Here is a 17664-nt window from a genome sequence, read left to right as displayed (position 1 = left end):
TCACCATAGCTGCACCCACCCGTAGCACGCGTTCCAGCAGGTATATCTCACTTGTCACCCCAAAGCCAATTCCTCCTTTGGCCGCCTCTCCTTCCAGTTCTCTGCTGCCAATGACTTGAACAAACTACAAAAATCTCTGAAACTGGAAACACTTATCTCCCTCACTAGCTTTAAGCACCAGCTGTCAGAGCAGCTCACAGATCACTGCACCTGTACATAGCCCATCTATAAATAGCCCAAACAACTACTTCTTCCCCTACTGTATTTATTTATTTTGCTCCTTTGCACCCCAGTATTTCTACTTTGCACACTCATCTACTGTCAAATCTACCATTCCAGTGTTTTAATTGCTATATTGTATTTACTTCGCCACCATGGCCTATTTATTGCCTTTACCTCCCTTATCTCACCTCATTTGCTCACATTGTATATAGACTTATTTTTCTACTGTATGTTTGTTTTACTCCATGTGTAACTCTGTGTTGTTATATGTGTCGAACTGCTTTGCTTCATCTTGGCCAGGTCGCAGTTGTAAATGAGAACTTGTTCTCAACTTGCCTACCTGGTTAGACCAGGTCACTGTAACAGCACTTTTTGTGAAACTGCTGATTTAAAAGCCTTTACATTTGACAGATTGAATAATACTACAGTACAGTGACTGTACAAATGTTTTGTTTCTTCAAGTGCAGCCTGTGATATGAATTTCAGCACCACCTTGAGTGGATAGCTACTGTACAAAACACAGTCACTGTAGAAAATTACCTCCACTTTTGTGGAAAACCACTTGAATCTATCAAGTTTAGAACTACAAATAACATCAACGGTTATGACATCATTGATGTACATGTATTTAAGTGATAATGCCCTCAAAGCCAGTGTTTGGAGGACATATTGGCTCGGGTGTTGTTAGACCCAAGATGAATTCGAGGGCCGGCAAACCGTGCAAATATATCCTCCAAACACCCGCTTCGAGGGCATTATCACTTTTATATAACAGGTTACCAACATATTCAAATAATGATTGACATATTTTCATTAAAAACATTATTGATTAATTTATTCATACTATTTCATCCTTCCACAAGATATAGTCCCAACACAAACATAGGGTTGACCCAGTCGTTCAGTCTTTTTGTTCTGTATCTATGGACGTGACCCAGTCATTCATTCGTTCTAAATGTGCTCACTCGTCAGGACACTGTTGTTCAGAGGAGCTAGCCAACAACACAGCTACAGTAACACAATCACTTCAATCTGAAGCTGGAAAGACTGCAAATTAGCTGCGTTTCGTTTTACCTTTTTTCAATAGATTTTTTTTTTGTATATATCTATAAAAATGAAGCCAGCTGATTCATGATTTCGACAGGTTGAGAAACGCTGCCTGCCTATCTCGTCCCGACACGTTCATTACTATGGGACAGCAGATCGAATTTGAATATTGAAACAAGGTTTATACAAATCTCCGCTGTTGAAAACTAAACGTTAGCCTAAAATAAATTAGATAATGTCTAGATGCTTTTTATAGTGGAGATCAAGTTTATAAGTTGGCTGGGCTGATGAGACAGTGGATTGCAGTCAGTTAGATTTATCCGGTGGCAACTTGTGGAATAGACAGGCTGAAATGCGGTTTTAACCAATCAGCATTCAGGATTAGACCCACCCATTGTATAATTACTAATAAACTCAATCTATAGATCAGTCAAATGGTACAAACCAAGTATCACAACCCCTTAATAACACCTTTGTGAAGTTTATTGTTTATTTGCCTTTTTTCATTGTCAACATTACATAGGATCTTTGGTGTTCCTATATATGATATAGAACTTGTTGGATTTTTACTATAATCTTAATTTATCTTAAAAGAACAGAAAATCTTCATCACATCAGCACTCTAAAACATGTGAGACCATTGATAACAGTTTAGGGGGAAGAGACATAGCAGTCAAGACTATATCCCAAGTCATACACATACTGTAAATATCTTACCTGGTATCCTTTTCTTCACTACTGACCTGAGGACTCGATAGATGAGAGCACAGCAGTATAGTGAAAACCTATTGAGTCCTTTCACTGGTCAGTGGTCATGAAAGAGGATAAGGAAAGTATGTTTTTAAAGTATTGTGACACAGCAACACACCCTAAACATTAGCTCCCTGGACAATTTCATACTGAAGTCATGTGTGATACTGCTTTTTCAAACAGCCCTAGTTTGTTCCTAGTTTTAATACGCAGCATAGATCTTCTGTGAAAGCAGTTGAACAAGTAGCTGACTGAAGCACCACAGGTGTAATTTATAACAGAAATGTGTTGGGCAAAAATACACTACATTCAAATCTATATAAAATCAACCTTCCAAACATAGGAAGAATAGCATGAGGCTAGACCAGAGACTATTGTACACTAACAAAGGAAGCAACAAGACCAATAATTTGTAATTGATTAGTATAATCAACAAGTGACTGTTTGGCTACATACTAGCGCCAAGAGTTTTAGTAGATTTAGAATAAGTAGTGGCAGTAACTAGTGTGAACCATACAGGCACTGAGCAAAACCTCAACCGCTCTCCCTCAAATGAACTAAACCATTTTGCCAAAGACTCTGCCTCACATGGTTTAAAAAATATCACAACAAAATAAGCCTCACAAACAGCTCAGAGACTGTGAAATGTGGTGGCCCTAAAGGGGCAAAGTAGTGAAAGATATAAATTCATAAAAACCAAGGATGACATTAAACATGATTGGGACAATGCTGTGATCACTGTCAAGCAAAATAGATTGTATCAGTGGGAAAAACTGTGTCTGTATCCGTATGTTTCCCACATACTGCATACCACAGGTGTCCCCACAAGTGCCTTAACAAAGAATATGGAGTGTAAAACATGACATTCATAATATAAAACCAAATAAGTACATGGGGACCATTATCTGCATTCTTAAAAGGAAAAGGAAGAATGCAATCTGTCACATTAAAAGGAATAAACTCCCCCCTCTTGAAATCAAATGTGGTGTTCCACAAGGATCCATTCTTGGATCTCTATTAATTAAATTAATTACCTGCCAAGCACAAGTACAGAGGGCCAACTCCACTTGTTAAGATGAATCAGCAGTATTCCCAACTTATACTAAACATTCAAAAACACCTATGTATATTGGGAGTCTGGAGTATGATTTGTTTGACAAAGCATTAGTGTCTAAATGCAGTGTCATGTATCCAATTAGTTTATACTACCACTATGTTAAATACACTTTAATTTATTCCATTCCACAGAACTCAAACCACTGTTATTTGCATATATGAGATGTAGAAAACCAATTATATTTCACCTTAAGAATAGGATTTGTTCACTGCTGGTAATGCATACAATAACCGTATAGATGACATTTGGTTACTTTAAGGCCCAGTGCCATCAAAATTCAATTTTTCCTGTGTTTTGTATCATATAGTAAAACTAACACAGGAAAAGTATTAAAAAAAAAAATGTACCAGTGTTATTTCTTGATAGTTGCTGGTTGAAAACACAATCTACACAGGACCTTCTAATGAGCAGGTTTGCATGGGCAGGAGTTTAGACTTTCAATGGTGACATCGCCATGCAGTAAATTGGTTAAAGGTGCAAGATGCAGAAATCGCTGTGCCATTTCCTGGTTGTAAAAATTCTAATAGTTTGCCATATCAGTGTGGCATATCAATGTATGTGAAAAAACAAGCAATGCATAGTGTAGAGAATCATTGTACAATATAAACCACTGTAAATATATTTCAATAACCAGAAATGCTGTATTTTCATCTGTTTGAAGCTGGTGTACAAAACCGAAAGTAAAAGACCCAGGAAGCATAAAAATAGAACACATAGAACAGATATACCGCTTCGTAGACTTGCTTTAAATGAGAAAGACAGATCTATAACTCACATTTCTATGTGAATTTAGTTGGGTCGCCCTAACAGCTTTAATATACCAATTTTTAAAAAAGTTTCAAACCTCTCTGCCAATAACATCAGGTTTTCAGTTGTCCCCTTCCACCATTCCCAGACAGTCCTTGCAAAATTCTTGCTTGAGAAATAGTTTTTTGCTATAAAGCTATTTTTGCCCTTTTTAATGGAAATCTATTACAGTAATGTACAAAATTGTTACCCAAAAACGGGTAATAAAACAGCTGCTTTGGGCCTTTAAGGTGTTCAATACCGCAGGTCATAGCAACTGTATACAATTTACAGTAGCTGTAGCTTTCCATTAAGAACCAATAAGATTGCCATCTCTTCACAGAACATAATTGTTACATTTTTCATCTTTATGTCAACAAATCTCTTTTTAATTACATCACAGAAAAGCCAAAGAAGTGAACAAACTTGATAGTTTGATATAGAAGTTTTGTAATATAAGGTGAGAGTTTGTATACCATTGATTTGCATTGTTAAACGTGTTGTTGTGGACCTACAGTATGTGTATCATTCAGGGTGAGGGACATATGGCAGACAGTGCTTTTTCACACAAAGCACACATGAACAGCCGACAAACATTTTTTTAAATCTTCATTATTCAAGTAAAGCCAGGAGGACCATTCAGAAAGTTTGTTTCTTTTTCACCTGCCAGGCAATTTGACTTTCTTCTAATCAGTAAGACAGTTTTCATACATGCAATAAACAGCTTGCTTGGAGTCGCTGCACAGCTCAAAAAACCACCAATCCTCTCTCTCTCTCTCTCTCTCTCTCTCTCAATATAATAACCCTACAAAGCGATTAAAATGTAAATTGCTTAGCATTATGGGTTTTAAAAATAAAAGTTATAGTGTGCAGGGCATTTATTTTTCTTGTCTGTAAGCACCCGACGTGGTCGGGGGGGGCTTTAGTGAAATTATATGCTAAGGACACTCTGCCTGTCACAATAGGCCAGGCACACCCCTGAAGACATTACAGTACAAAACTCGATCTAAATGGTAATCGATAATTCAAGTTGATTTTTTTATCCATTTCCTGGTTCAGCACGGGACTGATTGAAATTATAATCGAAAGCTCTCTCACCCCGACGTACCCCAAGTGACAAACCACACCATTAGGGCAAAGAAACTTTGACTAAGAGATGCTACATATACAAGCCTTCTGGCCCACCCACCCACGGTTATAGGCCAAAGGCAAACTTGCTCTCCTGTTTTTCCGCTGCAGAATGCCTACATTTTGCGGAGCCAATAAACATACACCACCTCCACACACACTTACAACTGCACACGCATACACAGAGACAAGCATACACACACTGAACAGCTCCACCTCAGTGCTTCCTAAGCACTGGGTGTGTTTGTGCTGGGGATTTAACTGTAAAGAAGCTCAGTGAAGACCCTCCCCCTGTTGACAGACAGCTACAGCTGAGACAATCCAACTAGCCCCCTGCTCGCTCCTCCTCAGAGTCTTTGTGGAAAGGGTCACTGGGCGTAACAAGTCAACAGTCAGGTTTGTTTCACTGAATCCTAGTGGTAACTTCTCGGCTCTCACGTGTCCCTGGAGCACCAGTGGTGAGTGCAGGCGACAGGGGGCTCTGGGTCTGGTCTTGGTCTACATCACACATTTAGGAGGGGATGGTAGATGTTTGTGGGATGGGTGACCAGGGACCAGATGGTAAACAAATCCTGACCCAGGCCTCACTGCACGCCTCTTGGCACCAAACCCAGTCACTGTAGTGCAACAGAAGAGGAATGACGGTGCTGCCTCTTAGCGTGACACAAGCATGTCTAGAGAGCTGCCTAACTCTCCCCAAACAGGTGTACGAGTTAGTTCCCCCGACACCCTTTCCCTCCCTCCCTCAATGCCGATTTGTCCATATTTCACAATACTTTTGTACCGATGGCGTTCCCTTTTTTCTTCAGAAACGATGCAGCATTATTGAAAACATGCAGTAGAACAATACTACAGTATCAATACAGTCAGAAATGATTGACTAGACATTGAAACATCACATCCACCATTTTGTATAAGTCCACTGTATCCTGTTTGAACATGAAGCAATAAGGGGCATAGTCTTGTACCATCGAATCAGATGCTTTGTACACTTGGGGACTCATGGGTAATATGACCATGATCCTTTTGGGGGGGACCCCTCTGACATAGTCAATCTATAATGAAAGCAGGCAGCTGCAGATTCTCTCTTGAAAGGCATGGCTTTAGTCATGCCACACACATCAAATCATGATTCATACAACGATAGGACTATTTTCCCGCTATGCATTATCATCACATTACAAATGCACGTCCTATAACACGTCCTACACACACTATTTCATGTCAAATTCAATCACATGGCACCAGAACATGACACTCTGTTTTTTTTTTGTTCTTTACAATTACCCTTACATGGCACTTTGAATGGAGTAACCTTGTCTATCGGTCACGCCTATGTGAAGAGAAGGACTGAAAAAAACTCACAATTCAAGTAAAAGCCCTTTCTGACATGGAATGATCATACAGTTAAGGTCCATTTTAAGTGCAAATGTAAGTGCACACCAATGCAGAGGGGGTCACAATGCCACTGAAGCTGATGGGGGGGGGGGGGGGGGCTCATGTCCCTTCTGTTTGGGGCTGGAGACCACGCAGAGTCTGAGAACCCATTTATTGTGAGATAAGGCTTTGAGGAGAAGCGCACCTGTTAGACAGGGCCACACTGAGTTCCATTAGGGTTCCTGATACACCTTCTCTCGGCCCAAAGCATCGTCACTAGCATCAGTCACCCACTGTCTGCTCTGGGGGATTCTCTCCCACTCCTGGGCAATAATGGTCAAATCACACTCTACCTGCTGTAAGGGTCACCTGGGTAACTATCTCTGCTGCTGCTGTTGTTATCGTTGCCGTTTGTGCCACTGCTGGGAGGGTAGGACCTGCGAGAGGAGGAGGAAGAGGAGGAGAAGATCAAGGAGGAAGAGGGGCCTGGCTCAGAATTGTCCATTCGGCTGGCTACTTCAAACACGTTGTCGATGTCCATGGCCACTGAGAGCCCGGCCCCCGCACCTGAAGCAAGGCTGGGGGGTTGTGGTTGGGAGACAAAGGGCAGCCCCAACACCGGGCCTGGTTCTGTGGGAGCGGACGAGTTCTCCAGGCTGAGATGCAAGGTCTGGGAAGGCTGAGGCTGGGTGATAGTGAGGGGGCAGGCGGAGGAGGTGGAAATGGAGGCTGTAGAGTGGCCGGGGACGGGCAGGTTGGGGTCACTGTTGCTGGGCAGCCAGGCTGCGGCGCCGGTCCGGGTCTGGGAGCCGCGGTGGATGCGATGGCTGACGATAATGTTGTTGCCGAAGCCGCCCATGGAGGCCATGGTGGTGCTCTGCTCCCGCTGGACCACCGCCGTCATGCCGCCCTCTGCGATGAGCCGGCGGATCCGCGCCAGGGCGTCCTCTCCCGGGGCATACTCTGGGGCCTCGCCTGGATAGAGGGAGGAGGAGTTCATTATCATATGAGCGATGATAATGAACTCTTTCAAGCTGCTGATTGATTTTTTATTGGTGACATGCCACACAATGTAATGGCAACTTAATTGGCCCCAGGGAGGAAGTTAATGACTGCTCCTTTTAGCGAAACGAGACCCAGTCCAGCCTTCTACCCATATAACGGAGGATATACCTTTCACTGATTCCCTCCTCTGCAAAACCGACAGTTGAACCACCCCTTCCTGAGCATTTTACCATTTGCTGTCATAATGACCATACACAGTATTTTTCCAAAGTGGGAATGAAATATATTTACTTTTTCATTTTTTTATCATGATCTAGACAAAATACTCAAAAGAAAATTTGACACATTTTAAGAAATTAATAGAAATTTACTAAAATATATTTGTTGCCTAAATTAATTCAGGAGTAAAACGTGGCTTAACAAATCACATAATAAGTTGTAGACTCACTGTGTGAAATAATGACTATCCCTTCCTTACATACATCTGTAAGGTCCAGAGATGTTCACAAGTCTTTGAGGTAGAGTCCAAGTCAAGTCAAGTCTTTTAGGGCCAAGTATAAGTCAAGTCTCAAGTCCCTTTCGGCAATGGCTTTCTACCTGCTGTGGGTTAGGTCTATAAACCTTGTAAATTATTGAAGAGAATCCCTTGGTCATTAGTCAATACTTGTATGAAAGAAAGCACATGAGACACTATTTAAATCAAAATAAATTTCCTTTAAAAATGTAGACAGTTTACATTAATAAAAGTAATTGTACTGGATATGAAAAAAATCAAACATAACATTTTAAAATGCATGGTATTTTGTGGCATACATTGTCTATATTTCACTTCATTGTGTCACACAAACAGAAAATCTGTAGGTGAGGGAAGATAAATAACAAGTATGAATGTAAAACAAAATGACTGGCAACTGCACTACTAAAGTGTCCTATATATTAAACGTAATTACCTTTATCCCTAAAATATACTTACTTGACCTGGACACTTAACATAAATACAATTTCCTGTAACAAGTAGCAAATGACGTCCTGTGCCCTAAGACAGAGAACATTTCTGTTGCAGACAGGTTACATTTCAGAAAGATCAAGTTGTCAGCGTTCTTGCACTGAGCCTGGCATGATGAAGGCACATGATGAGGCCTTCATGACTAAACACTCTCACCACTGGGACACTGGTGGCAGGCACAAACAACGCTGTCATTGCTACCTGCTTGAGCCTTGGAAAGACTTTGGCATGGATTCTCCAAATATGCAAGCATTCAACTTCATTTTCTACAGAAGATACTTGAATGAAGCGAATAATCTCTGCTCTGACAGATTTTATGTCTCCTTTCTTGTTGCTGATCTTGTTGCAGTAGCCAGAGAACATTCTGGAGGTTTTGGCAGGTGGTTGTTCTTCTTCTCCACTACTGCTCTCCGTAACGGTGACTTTCCGTGCCTCAGCCAAAACAAGGTCTGAAAGAATGTCATTTAATTATGTTTATGATCAAGAAAATAACAGTATATATTATTCATGAAATCATTATTATTTGAATGCAAGTGACATGGTGACATTGTACCTACCAATCAGACTCTCCTTCAATTCAGCTTTATCTTCATGTGGTATGAGGACATCATGATCAAGCCAGAACAGGCAGAAAGATGGGTCCAGCTGTGCTGCCATTATGTATACATTGTCACCAAATGGAAGTTTTGTTGCCTGGTAATCCGAGTGCCCCATTCTGACATTCACAAACACCCTCTGGATCAGCGTTTGAGTGACTGCTGCAATGCTTTTACTAGACTGACTAGGTGACGACTTGTGCTCAGTATACTTTGCAGATGATAGTTGAGTGACAGTACACAAAGAAGGGCAGCACTGAGAGTCACCACATTCTCCCCCTGAGTAAGGTTGGTGGCCTGGACAAAAGGGTCCAATAGCTGGCTCCATTCCCTTGGTGATAAGCAGAGCTCCTTGTGTCCTTGGGCCTCAACTAGAGTATTGAGGCTTTGTTGATTCAGATCGGTCACTGCTTTAACAAGCTGGAGGATAGAATTCCATCTGGTAGACACAGCAGCAGGGACACTACTATTGACTCCGAACTCAGCTTCAAATGCTTCTTTCAGACCACAGGTAATATGTATTAAGCTGCAAAGTTTAGTTACCTTAGCCATCATACTGTGTATAATTTTTGTTTCCTTTAGTCCATCTCTAATCACCAGTTGTAATGAACAGGACAAAGCACTGTAAGATCTGTTGCCTGCAGTTGGTTTGGATAGCTTCCACATCAGCATTGTACTCTTCACCAAATTCTTCCCATAGGCTGGGGTTATCCACATCATCATCATCATGATCATTGCTTGCTTTGGGGAAACAAACTGTGAAGGCCTTTTTCATACTTGCAGCGTTATCACGTATGATATAATCTAATTTATGTTTTATACCAAAATTATCACATATTACTTCAAATTTATCACTGATTCTAAAGTAATACTGCAAAAAAACACAGCAAAGGAATACACTTTCTGACCTAAATGCAAAGCCTTATGTTTGGGGAAAATCCAACACAACACATCACTGAGTAACTGCCTCCTTATTTTCAAGTATGGTGGTGGCTGCATCATGGTATGTTTTATGTTTTTATTTATTTCACCTTTATTTAACCAGGTAGGCAAGTTGAGACCAAGTTCTCATTTACAATTGCGACCTGGCAAAGATAAAGCAAGCAGTTTGACACATACAACAACACAGAGTTACACATGGAGTAAAACAAACATACAGTCAATAATATAGTAGAAAAATAAGTCTATATACAATGTGAGCAAATTAGGTGAGATAAGGGAGGTAAAGGCAAAAAAGGCTATGGTGGCGAAGTAAATACAATATAGCAAGTAAAACACTGGAATGGTAGATTTGCAGTGGAAGAAAATGCCAAGTAGAAATAGAAATAATGGGGTGCAAAGGAGCAAAATAGAGAAATAAATACAGTAGGGGAAGAGGTAGTTGTTTGGGATAAATTATAGATGGGCTATGTACAGGTGCAGTAATCTGTGAGCTGCTCTGACAGCTGGTGCTTAACCTCTCTAGGGTAGGGGGCAGTATTTTGACATCCGGATGAAAAGTGTGCCCGTAGTAAACTGCCTGCTACCCAGACCCATAAGGTAGGATATGCATATTATTAGTAGATTTGGATAGAAAACACTCTGAAGTTTCTAAAACTGTTTGAATGATGTCTGTGAGTATAACAGAACTCATATGGCAGGCAAAACCCTGAGAAAAATCCAACCAGGAAGTTGAAAATCTGAGGCTTGTAGTTTTTTCAATTAATTCCCTATTCAAACTACAGTGACTTAGGGGTCATTTTGCACTTCCTAAGGCTTCCACTAGATGTCAACAGTCTTTAGAACGTTGTTACAGGCTTCTACTGTGAACTGGAAGGGAATGACAGTCATCTCAACCAGGTGTCTGGCTGAGTGCCATTAGATCATTCATGCGTGTGGCCGTCAGCTTGAGGTGCTTTCTTTTTCCTTTCTGAAGACAAAGGATTTGTCCGGTTGGAATATTATCGAAGATGTATGATAAAAACATACTAAAGATTGATGCTATACATCGTTTGACATGTTTCTACAAACTGTAGTATACGTTTTTTGACTTTTCGTCTCAACAAAATGTGCGAGCATGGCGCATTTGGATAACTCGGCTGAACGCGCGAACAAAAATGAGGTATTTGGACATAAATATGGAGTTTATCGAACAAAACGAACATTTCTTGTCGAAGTGGGAGTCCTGGGAGTGCATTCCGACGAAGATCAGCAAAGGTAAGTGAAGATTTATAAAACCATTTCTGACTTTTTTTGACTCCAGAACTTGGCGGGTAACTGTATAGCTTGCTTTGATGGCTGAGCTCTGTACTCAGAATATTGAACAATGTGCTTTCGCCGTAAAGCTATTTTGAAATCTGACACAGCGGTTGCATTAAGGAGAAGTGTATCTATAATTCTTTCAATAACTGTTGTAAAGTTTATCAGCGTTTATGATGAGTATTTCTGTAAATTGATGTGCTCATTCACCGGAGGTTTTGGAGGCAGTATATTTTCTGAACATCACGCGCCAATGTAAAATGGGGTTTTTGGATATAAAAATGAACTTTATCGAACAAAACATACATGTATTGTGTAATATTGAGTCCTGGGAGTGTCATCTGATGAAGATACTCAAAGGTTAGTGATTCATTTTAGCTGTATTTCTGGTTTTTGTGATTCCTCTCCTTGCTTGGAAAATGGCTGTGTGGTTTTTCTTGTCAAAGTTGATGTCCTAACATAATCTAATGTTATGCTTTCGCCATAAAGCCTTTTTGAAATCGTACAGTGTGGTTGGATTAACGAGAATCTTATCTTTAAAATGGTGTGTAATACTTGTATGTGTGAAAAAAATGTATTATGAGATTTTTGTTGTTTTGAATTTGGCGCTCTGCTATTTCACTGGCTGTTGAATAGTGTGTCCCACATACACCAGAGAGGTTAAAGCTAGTGAGGGAGATAAGTGTTTCCAGTTTTAGAGATTTTTGTAGTTCGTTCCAGTCATTGGCAGCAGAGAACTGGAAGGAGAGGCGGCCGAAGGAGGAATTGGCTTTGGGGGTGACCAGAGAGAAATACCTGCTGGAGGGCATGCTACGGGTGGGTGCTGCTATGGTGACCAGCGAGCTGAGATAAGGGGGAACTTTACCTAGCAGGGTCTTGTAGATGACCTGGAGCCAGTGGGATTGGCGACGAGTATGAAGCGAGGGCCAGCCAACGAGAGCGTACAGGTCGCAGTGGTGGGTAGTATTTGGTGACAAAACGGATGGCACTGTGATAGACTGCATCCAATTGATTGAGTAGGGTATTGGAGGCTATTTTGTAAATGACATCGCCGAAGTCGAGGATCGGTAGGATGGTCAGTTTTACGAGGGTATGTTTGGCAGCATGAGTGAAAGATGCTTTGTTGCGAAATAGGAAGCCAATTCTAGATTTAACTTTGGATTGGAGATGTTTTATGTGAGTCTGGAAGGAGAGTTTACAGTCTAACCAGACACCTAGGTATTTGTAGTTGTCCACATATTCTAAGTCAGAACCGTCCAGAGTAGTGATGCTGGACAGGCGGGCAGGTGCAGGCAGCGATCGGTTGAAGAGCAAGCATTTAGTTTTACTTGTATTTAAGAGCAGTTGGAAGCCACGGAAGGAGAGTTGTGTGGCATTGAAGCTCGTCTGGAGGGTAGTTAACACAGTGTCCAAAGAAGGGCCAGAAGTATTCAGAATGGTGTCATCTGCGTAGAGGTGGATCAGAGACTCACCAGCAGCAAGAGCGACATCATTGATGTATACAGAGAAAAGAGTCGGCCCAAGAATTGAACCCTGTGGCACCCCCATAGAGACTGCCAGAGGCCCGGACAACAGGCCCTCCAATTTGACACACTGAACTCTATCAGAGAAGTAGTTGGTGAACCAGGCGAGGCAATCATTTGAGAAACCAAGGCTGTTGAGTCTGCCGATGAGGATGTGGTGATTGATAGAGTCGAAAGCCTTGGCCAGGTCAATGAATACGGCTGCACAGTATTGTTTCTTATCGATGGCAGTTAAGATATCGTTTAAGACCTTGAGCGTGGCTGAGGTGCACCCATGACCAGCTCTGAAACCAGATTGCATAGTGGAGAAGGTGCGGTGGGATTCGAAATGGTCGGTAATCTGTTTGTTGACTTGGCTTTCGAAGACTTTAGAGAGGCAGGGTAGGATAAATATAGGTCTGTAGCAGTTTGGGTCAAGAGTGTCCCCCCCTTTGAAGAAGGGGATGACCGCAGCTGCTTTCCAATCTTTGGGAATATCAGACGACACTAAAGAGAGGTTGAACAGGCTAGTAATAGGGGTTGCAACAATTTTGGCAGATCATTTTAGAAAGAAAGGGTCCAGATTATCTAGCCTGGCTGATTTGTAGGGGTGCAGATTTTGCCGCTATTTCAGAACATCAGCTGACTGGATTTGGGAGAAGGAGAAATGGGGAAGGCTTGGGCGAGTTGCTGTGGGGGATGCAGTGCTGTTGACCGGGGTAGTGGTAGCCAGGTGGAAAGCATGGCCAGCCGTAGAAAAATGCTTTTTGAAATTCTCAATTATAGTGGATTTATCGGTGGTGACAGAGTTTCCTATCCTCAGTGCAGTGGGCAGCTGGGAAGAGGTGCTCTTATTCTCCAAGGACTTTACAGTGTCCCAGAACATTTTTGAGTTTGTGTTGCAGGAAGCAAATTATGGGTGGGTGTGGGTACGGGTATGCCTGATATCGGCAAAGTTTTTCAGGATAGACAGACACTGACGGAGCTAAGCACAGGCAAAATCCCACAGAAAAACATTCAGTCTGCTTTACACCAGACACTGGGAGAGGAAATCACCTTTCAGCAGGACAACAACCAAATCTACACTGGAGTTGCTTACCAAGAAGACTCACGAAAACGCCTGTAGCATCCGAACGGATTGTCCGACGAACAACTCTATTGAAAGCGAAGACTCTGTTCTCAGTTTTGCTCTAGGACACCCTACAAGCCTCGTCTGAAGTTGGTACAGCCTCTTCTGCCAACTTCTTCTGTAGCGTCCGAACGGTTTGGGCTACACACTAATATGACCCCCTCTATGGAAAGTTGAGACTCTCACGAACATAACGGTGTTCTCCGTTTTTCCCTAGGACGCCCGTTTGACCAAGAACCCGATGGTTACTCTGACAGAGCTCCAGAGTTCCTCTGTGGAGATGGGAAAACCTTCCAGAAGGACAACCATCTCTGCAGCACTCCAACAAGCAGGCCTTTATGGTAAAGTGGCCAGAAGGAAGCCACTAATCAGTAAAAGGCACATGACAGCCCGCTTGGAGTTTGCCAAAAAGCACCTAAAGGACAGACCATGTGAAACAAGATTCTCTGGTCTAATGAAACCAAACGTCACGTCTGGAAGGATCCTGGCACTATCCCTACGGTGAAGCAAGGTGGTGGCAGCATCATGCTGTGGGGATTTTTTTCAGTGGCAGGGACTGGGAGACTAGTCAGGATCGAGGGGAAGATGAACGGAGCAAAGTACAAAGAGATCCTACATTAAAGCCTGCTCCAGAGCGCTCAGGACCTCAGACTGGGGCGAAGGTTCACCTTCCAACAGGATAACAACCCTAAGCACACAGCCAAGACAATGCAGGAGTGGCCTTGTTCTTGTTTTTATTCTTAATACATTTGCAAAAATGTCTTAAAAAAAACAGTTTTTGCTTTGTCATTATGGGGTGTGGGAAACAAAGGGTCTGAATACTTTCAGAACGCACTGTAAATGAAAAATTAAATTAAAAAAAGTTTCTTCCGTTTTGACATTACAGAACATTTTGTGTAGACTGTTGACAAAAAATTACAAATACATTTACAAAGTGGATTAAAATGTAACAGAAGTTCAAGGGGGGTGAATACTTATACCTGCTGTAAAAATGTTTCTCCTACCCTTCAATTTACTTTTGATGCCACCCTGTCTGAAGATATAACTAGAGGAAAGACTGCTTTAAAACCATGTAAGAATGTACAATAAGAGGGGTCTTTAGGCATTCTAAAAGGGAGAGTAGTAGGTGGGACTGGGAGGATTACCGGTGTTGGCTGTGGAGGTGCCGGCTTCTGTTGAAGAGTCCCCCATGGCACTGGCCTCAGTCCGCCTGGTTTGCGGCTGCTCCAGACCTCCCTGGGTCTCACGGCTTGTGGATGGGACCTCTGGACGGGCTTCTACTGAGATTAGTAGTGAGAGAGAAATCATTGATACACTAACATTTCTTCAACAAAAGTAAATTGCAACACTAAATTGCACAGTAAATTAGATGGGACAGAAATGTGTTGAAGGTTAACAACTGTGTAAAATACTAAATAATACTTGTACTGCTGAATATTAATTGAAATGCAATGTATCATTGAGCATGGGTCTGATTGGATCTCAGTGTTTTGTTTCACACAGGGAAACAATGAAAAGTCTCCTCCTACCATAAGCAGCAGCGTGGGAGGTGCTGGGCCCGGAGAGGTCCATCTCTGTCTGCGTCTCGGCGTTCTGCAGCTGCACGATGGGCGTCTGAGTGCCCTGTGAAGTCACCGAGGGGGCGGGGTGTCGGGGCTGGAGGCCAATGGCGTTCATCAGACCCATGTCTCTGTCAAGTCTCCAGCTGGAGCGACTGGGGGCCCTTGGAGTGGGCAAACACCACAGAGAAGATTGATATGACCTGATGGATGGATACTCATTACACAGTTTAGAGTTGCAAATTCCAGAAACTTCCCCAAAATCCCCAATTTTTTAAGTTGAAGCATTTCTGGGAATTTGATACAGTTCAGTGAACACAGTGAGCAGGCCAGAGAGGACATGTAAGAGAAAGAGGTGACAACATCTCTTTGGTCCTAGACTCCTCACCCTGGTCGATCTGTACCGCGGGTCCTGCTTGTTCCACCACCACTGTTGTTGACTGTGAATATGGGCTCGGTGCTCGCTTCGGCCGGGCTCTCTCCGTCACTCCGGTACAACCTGGAGAACAGACAGACAGCACGACATCATTATTCATTGGCACTGACGATGTCGTCATAATCAGATTTCTCTAATGAGGAGAGATTGCTTAATGTAATCATGACAGACAATGATCTCATTACAGACCAATAATTGACCCTCTCCAATCTGGAGGGTTCCTGTTTCTACTGGCTATTAGAATAATAAAATCAGAGACCAAATTAATCCAAATAACTGCCAGCGTTGGAGGTGGTGGTAAGGACTGCCCTGAACTCAAGATACCGGGAATACACCTTTGACACAAAGTGTATAGTAATATCAAAGCAAGAAATTCACTCATGCACCGTCCCGATAGCGTCCAGTCTATCAGGTATAAGCGTTACAATGGACAGACGGGAGCACTACTCACACAGGCCTGCAAATGACCAAGTCCCCTTTGTTGGTCCCGTAGGCCAGGCCCATCCCCGGGTCTGGAAGCCATCTGGCTGAATTGATGCTGACGTGCCGCCGCTGGTCCGGAGCCATGGGGTACACCACATTAAACACCATCTAAGGAACAAATAGAGAACACAAACAAACAAACATCAACAAGCGTACAAGTCAAGAACAGATGATGTCTTACTGGAAAGCAAGGGGTCATTGGAGAAATTCAAAAAAATAAGCAAATAAAATGTCTATGTTCCATCTGATCTAACCTTTTCATGCTGGTTTTGAATAATTGAATGGCTTTATAATGTCTGTAATGGCCAGACAGACAGTCATTTAAAAGCCATTGAAGAATGTATCAGTAGTTTTATGGTGCTTCTACAGTGAATAGTTGGGCTGGTAATTGCCAGGGATCGACCTCACGATATGATATTATCACAATACTTAGGTGTCGATTTGATATTTTTGCGTTTCTCACAATTCTATATGTATTGAGATTCAATACTGTGACTGTACTGCGATTCCATAGTCTAAACATATTGCTCACCATATGTCTGCTGCAGAGGGACAAGAGAGAGCCATGAGAAAACAAAATTGGCTCCCTATTTAAAAAGAAGATGGAGAACAAGATATGAAGTAAAAATACTTTTGGTGCAGGTACAGCCAACTAGAGCAAAAATAATATTGCGATATTGCCAAAACGATACATCAACCGAAATAATATCCTGGATGGATTTGTTCCACCATCACTAGTGAATAGGTGGAATATGATTGTTATTGGTCGGATTTGAGGCAGTTCTGTGGGAAATAATAGGTACTTCAAGCTGCAATATTTACTTTTTGGGCGACTGACCAAATTCCCATGGAAATGTGACTTATAGATCTGTCATTCTCATTGAAAGCAAGTCTAAGAAGTGGTAGATCTCTTCTATGTGCGCTATTCCTTCTCTTCCCAATCTTAAGTTTAGTTTTGGAGTCTTTTACTTTCCATTTTGTACTCCAGTTTCAAACAGCTGAAAATACAATATTTTTGGTAATGGAAAATATATTTCATAGCGGTTTGGATGGTACAATGATTCTATACACAAGTGGTTACCAAACTGTGGGGCGTACCCTGTCAGCAGAAGGGCCCCCCCTCCCCCCCAAAAAACAGATTTTTACCTTGTCAACTCGGGGATTCGATCTTGCAACCTTTCGGTTACTAGTCCAACGCTCTAACCACTAGGCTACTTGCTGCCCGAAGAATAGATTTGAACAAAGCTGAATAAAATATAACTATTTCTCCAAACTATTTGAGG

At 42.1% G+C, this 17664-nt stretch overlaps 1 protein-coding gene across 7 annotated transcripts in view; it reads right to left on the bottom strand.

The window, feature by feature from the left end:
- Positions 1–1730: 1730 nt before the first annotated feature.
- LOC106573031 (activating molecule in BECN1-regulated autophagy protein 1B) overlaps positions 1731–17664 on the bottom strand; it is a 51414-nt gene continuing 35480 nt past the window's right edge. For 6 of the 7 annotated variants that reach the window (XM_014147644.3, XM_014147639.3, XM_014147641.3 and 3 more), the window contains 5 exons: positions 16350–16489; positions 15851–15961; positions 15433–15626; positions 15049–15183; positions 1731–7402 (listed from right to left, as the gene is read on the bottom strand). In XM_014147644.3, coding sequence (XP_014003119.2) covers positions 6777–7402; positions 15049–15183; positions 15433–15626; positions 15851–15961; positions 16350–16489 — 1206 coding nt within the window. In that variant the 3' untranslated portion in view covers positions 1731–6776. The remainder of the gene's footprint in view (positions 7403–15048; positions 15184–15432; positions 15627–15850; positions 15962–16349; positions 16490–17664) is intronic. The other variant, XM_014147640.3, reaches the window with a different exon arrangement.

The sequence above is a fragment of the Salmo salar genome, chromosome 16, assembly GCF_965601325.2.
Source record: "Salmo salar chromosome 16, fSalSal1, whole genome shotgun sequence".
Taxonomy (NCBI): Eukaryota; Metazoa; Chordata; class Actinopteri; order Salmoniformes; family Salmonidae; genus Salmo; species Salmo salar.
The sequence above is the reverse complement of the archived record's forward strand: the minus strand, read 5'-3'. Positions and strand labels throughout refer to the sequence as shown.